Source organism: Aplysia californica, unplaced genomic scaffold (genome assembly GCF_000002075.1).
Source record: "Aplysia californica isolate F4 #8 unplaced genomic scaffold, AplCal3.0 scaffold00006, whole genome shotgun sequence".
NCBI lineage: Eukaryota > Metazoa > Mollusca > Gastropoda > Aplysiida > Aplysiidae > Aplysia > Aplysia californica.
The window spans coordinates 3,020,940-3,025,948 of NW_004797276.1; the positions used below are offsets into that span (position 1 = coordinate 3,020,940).

Sequence of the window (5,009 nt, forward strand, 5' to 3'; positions counted from 1 at the left end):
ATTGCATTTATATAGCGCATATCCACGCTCAAGAGCTTGCTCTATGCGCTTTACAACTATTGTTACCCCAGCAGACCCTCTGAGAACACTCAGAATCATTCTCGGCTTCCGCGGAAGCATACAGTGCAAGCTGCGGATTTCACATGCTCTAACACTATCAAACTATTAAATGATTATAAGGGGCAGTGATTTGGGAGGAGGGGGGGGGGCTAAAAACATTAACAATGTTGATCAGTCGACCAGTCTGTTCCTCTGGAGGTTGTTTTTTTTTGGATGGCTCCTCTGGTGGATCCTTGTTCTTTTCCTCAACATTTTTGTGTCTGCCTGACTGTCTTACCCTTTTCCCTCTACACTAAATGGCTGTTATATTGTTGATGCAGTTTCCTTTTCTGAAATGTACAAACAGACAAACAGGCAAATGAACAAACAAATGAGCAAAGGAGCAAACAAGCAAGTAAACAAACAAACTAGCTATTGAACAAACAAATTTAAAAAATACAAAGAAGCAAATAAACAAACACAAATATACAAAAAAACAAACAAGCAAATAAACAAACAAACGAGCTATTGAACAAACAAATTTTAAGAATACAAACGTGCAAATAAACGGAAGTCAAACATGCAAAAGAACAAACAAGAGTTCCCCCCCTTCTGTGTGTGTTGCAGAGCTGTTCCGGTGCGGAGACAACAGTCAGGTGCTGCACTTCAAGGAAGGCGCTGACCTGGACATCTGCTGCAACGTCACGGCCCCATCTTGCCAGTTTGGGCTGCGTGTTGGCAGACGGCAAGACGATGACGGTGTTGGCAGACGGCAAGACGATGACGGTGACAACAAGGAGGAGGAGGTGAAGAAGGAAGGGAACGGCGCTCCGGGATCGCCCACCAAAACGACGATGACGACCACAAGGACGATGATGACGACGATAATGAATAACCTGACAGCTGGCATGTTAGATGATGACGAAGACAATGGCGGTGACTGTAGCTTCCAGGCAAAGTTCACCAAGCAGAATGCCAGCGTCGCTGACTCTGGGAATTACGAGTGCGTTTCTGCAACGTCTGGGATACTCATCAATGGAGATGTTTACGTCTTCGGTATGTTTTGTTCTTTTGGTTTATGTAAATTTTGCGCCCCCCCCCCTTCCTTTCTTTAAAAAATCGCTTCCTCAAAATTTGAGTTTCACAGCATGCCAAACTGTTTCGAATGCAATTCTCTGAATATCTTGACAACGACTTGGGAATAATCTTACAATTATGATAGAGCAGATAGAACATTTGGTTTCTGACCTCATGGTCTTAGTCTTAGTAACTCAAAACGGCCAAAAATGTTCGATAGATCTTTGTAATTCTAAGGTAGCAGTATGTTAATAATAATAATAATAAATAGCATTTGTATAGCGCAAATCCTCGCTCAACAGCAGGCTCTATGCGCTTTAAACTATATTATTACCCCAGCAGACCATAGAACACTCCGAAACATTCTCAGCTTCCCGGGAAGCATACAGTGCAAGCAGCTGATTAAGCGCTCAAACACTAACAAACTGACAAGATCTTTCGCTGTCTATAGCCGGGTACCCATTCCCACCTGGGTGAAGTGAGGAAAATTCGTGTAAAATGACTTTCCCAAGGACACAACGTCGGGTCCCTGACGGGATTCGAACCCACGACCTTACGGTTGCGAGTCCGAGAGCCCAACCACTAGGCCACCGACGCCACAATTTGCACCACAGACGCCAGTTGTCATTTACTTTAGTTGTAGTATCACTAGGTTTAGTTGTTCTAAAGGAAACATATTCCAATTCTGATTATCTAGGAGGCATACTGGATCAATCCTATCTTGTTGGGACTTGATGTGATACAAAGCTTACCGGCAGACAAAGACTGGGAGAAACCTCTTTTAAAAGAACGTCTCTGCTCGGGAACAGGACTCACTTTGTCTACAGGCACTGGCAAAGAACCTATTTGCACCACAGACGCCAGTTGTCATGTACTGTAGTTGTAGTATCAGCCAGTCGTCCTGTACTTGCGTCGGTGGCCTAGTGGTTAGGCTCTCAGACTTGTAACCGTAAGGTCGTGGGTTCGAATCCCATCAGGGACCCAATGTTGTGTCCTTGAGAAAGACACTTTACATGAATTTTCCTCACTTCACACATGTGAGAATGATTATCCAGCTATAGACAGTGAAAGATCTTGTCAGTTTGTTTGGTGGTGATAGTAGTAGTAGTAGTAGTAGTAGTAGTGGGAGTGGTAGTAGTGGTAGTGGTAGTAGTAGTGGTAGTAGTAGCAGTAGTAGTGGTAGTAGTAGCAGTAGTAGTAGTAGTGGTAGTGAAGTGGTAGTGGTAGAAATAATTGTAGTAGTAGTGGTAGTGGTAATGATAGTGGCAGTTGTAGTGGTAGTTGTGGCAGTAGAGGTAGTAATGGTGGAAGTAGCTGTAGTAGTTGTAGAAGGCCTAGTGGTTGTAGTAGCAGCAGCAGTAGCATATGCTCCGGTAATGTTTTTGAACTTCAGCGTTCTGTTTTTGTGAAATGAGGACCCATCTTGATTTTCAACTGTTTAACGTTTTCATTTTCTTGCTAACCAATATACTCCAGATTTTTACCATATATACATGTTTTTTGGATTGTTTAGTGTGACACAGTAGAAAGCTATTCAAAGCAGCCCACTTCTAAAATAATCCTGATTTATGTAAAACACTGATGACTGTTCAATTTGACAGCTCCACCCAAGATGCCGGAACTGCACTCCCTGACCTGTACGTCCGCTGGTGTGGTCACATTTGTGTTCAACACAACAGAGCCAGACCATAAAATACGCTTTGGGTACAAGTATGAGGTATTTTTGAAGAGGTGAGTGATAACCGTGTACGGGAAGGTGGAGAGGGACGTGGGGGTTCCATGAACTCTAACAAATTAGTAAGTTTAGCCTGTGATTGCTGGTTTCTGTTTTAGGTCCGGCTCTTGAAGGAGTAGAAGATATAAGAAAAACTGTGAACTGCGTTTCAGAAAAGTAAATCTTAAGCAAAAACCTGCTCAACATATGGATGGGGGAATAAAAAAGCTCAGTCTTATATGTGAGGCAGCGTGGTGGAACCAGGCTCTCGTCAAAATAATGAAATGTAAGAAACTGCACGTTTTTTTGGCCTGTTGGTCAATTTTTTTAGTTTTTTTTTTCTTTTTGGCTCAACAGCTTTTATGTCTATTTTAAACACATTTTTGTGTAGATTTTTCTGAAAAACGCTGGTCAAAGGGACAAAAAATATAAATTTACACTATCTAGGGACTCTTGAGCATTGAAATTCCCCCAACTTTGGTGGCTATTTCATTGCTAATTTTACCTCGGACACCAGGCGACCCTCACTTCCTTCAGTCCTTAATATCTCGGCGTCTATTCAAGGTACATGGGCACTTTTTCTCGAAAGTAAGACAAAACAAACGAGCTTTAAGATGAAACCAATCATTTCAAATGCCTAAAAATGGAAGAGCACTTGATTCCACCGTGTCGAGACACGTATCATAAATATATTTAGTATGCTCATATACTCTGCTGCTATGCACACACCAGTCACAACATGAGGCTTTGCACGGTCAACAGTATTTTGTGTGAGCGATATTTATGATCTGATTGAACCCTTCGTGTTGGAGCAGACTTGGGTTGAACACATCATCCCAGGAGAAATACACACCAAGATCCTCGATAAAACGGACTTACGGGTGTGGGAATTGAACTCAAAGCACTTGTGTGGAATGATGAAGAGCCAAACCAGTGCACCGAAAACATCGGTAGTGAGATGATGTGTACTATGGAAGAATCATAGATTTGCTGAACCTTATTATTGGGCTGAAGACAACATGGTTGTCTAGCACGTCCGAAACACGCCCCATTTGTCTTCATCTCGCCTTGCCTCCCCTCCAGCCGTCTCTTCCTCCTCCTCCTCCTCCTTTCTCCTGTAGCAAAAATGCAAAGATCAGATACACTGGCCAGAAAAAAGTTGACGCTGTGAGTGTACATATTTTACTGCCTAAACAACACAATTTACGTCATTTAGGCATCGGATTTCTTCAGCCTTATCCTTTGGGGCCAACCTGGGCTGAGAGGGATACGACGTCCCAGGAATTTTAACTCATTGCATTTGACAATAAAAGTGCCTTACCCTTTCGCCACAGAGGCCAGTGCATAGTCCAGAAGCATGAATAGTAGAGACAGTTACACAGAGCATGGTTCACGCCTAGACATGTATGTGAGACAGCATGGTGATGTAGTATTTATCTTATGTTACCTTTCACTTCCAACGGCGTAGATCTCGTGTGTCCGCGGGCGCCCGGCGACTGCTCTGTGTTGTCTCTGTTACTGCTAGGACTGACGCTCTCTCTTCTCACGTTGAGTTTTTAGTCTCCAGTCGATCTTGTTTGTACTCATCAGTGCACAGGGAAAAACTTCTACCCGTGCACAACCAATTGGCCAGAAAGTCACTCCCAAAACTAGTCAGGTTTTGGGGACGTGAAAGGCTAAAATATTCGCCCTACAGTGAAATCAGGCGCTCGTCAAAACAATGAAATCAAAGAAATCGGAAATTTCCTGGATTTTTGGGCAATTTTTAGACTCATTTTTTTTAAAATAGAAAGGTTGCAGCTGTGTCTCACAGAAATAGTAAGTAGAGGGCTGTGATTGTTGCAATGCTCAAAGACATGAGGGGGTCAAACTTTACTTTTTCATAAAAGTAAACCTCATTTGATGTCTTCGCTCAACATAGGTTCTATTGTGTCCAGGCAGAGGTGTCTCCCTTGATTGTTTCTTCTTTGAAAATATGTTGAAATTTTCCTGTTGTTTGTTTGTTTTGGTAAGTGTTTTACGGCGCTCGCAACTGCATAAGGTCGTATGAGCGCGCGGGACACACCTAATATTTTCAGTTGGTAGGAAATTTTGAATTTTGCTCGGGTGGCGGCCGAAGCCTACTCTTATCGATTTTAGACCACCAATGGATCTTTAACGTGCACAACTTGCACACGGG

The 5,009-nt window shown here is 42.9% G+C and overlaps 1 protein-coding gene across 1 annotated transcript in view; it reads left to right on the top strand.

The window, feature by feature from the left end:
• Positions 1–550: 550 nt before the first annotated feature.
• Positions 551–5,009, top strand: part of LOC101851905 — a gene marked incomplete in the record, with an annotated part of 41,506 nt that continues 37,047 nt past the window's right edge. The window contains 2 exon segments of the mRNA XM_005089530.3: positions 551–1,095; positions 2,718–2,847. Coding sequence (XP_005089587.2) covers positions 894–1,095; positions 2,718–2,847 — 332 coding nt within the window.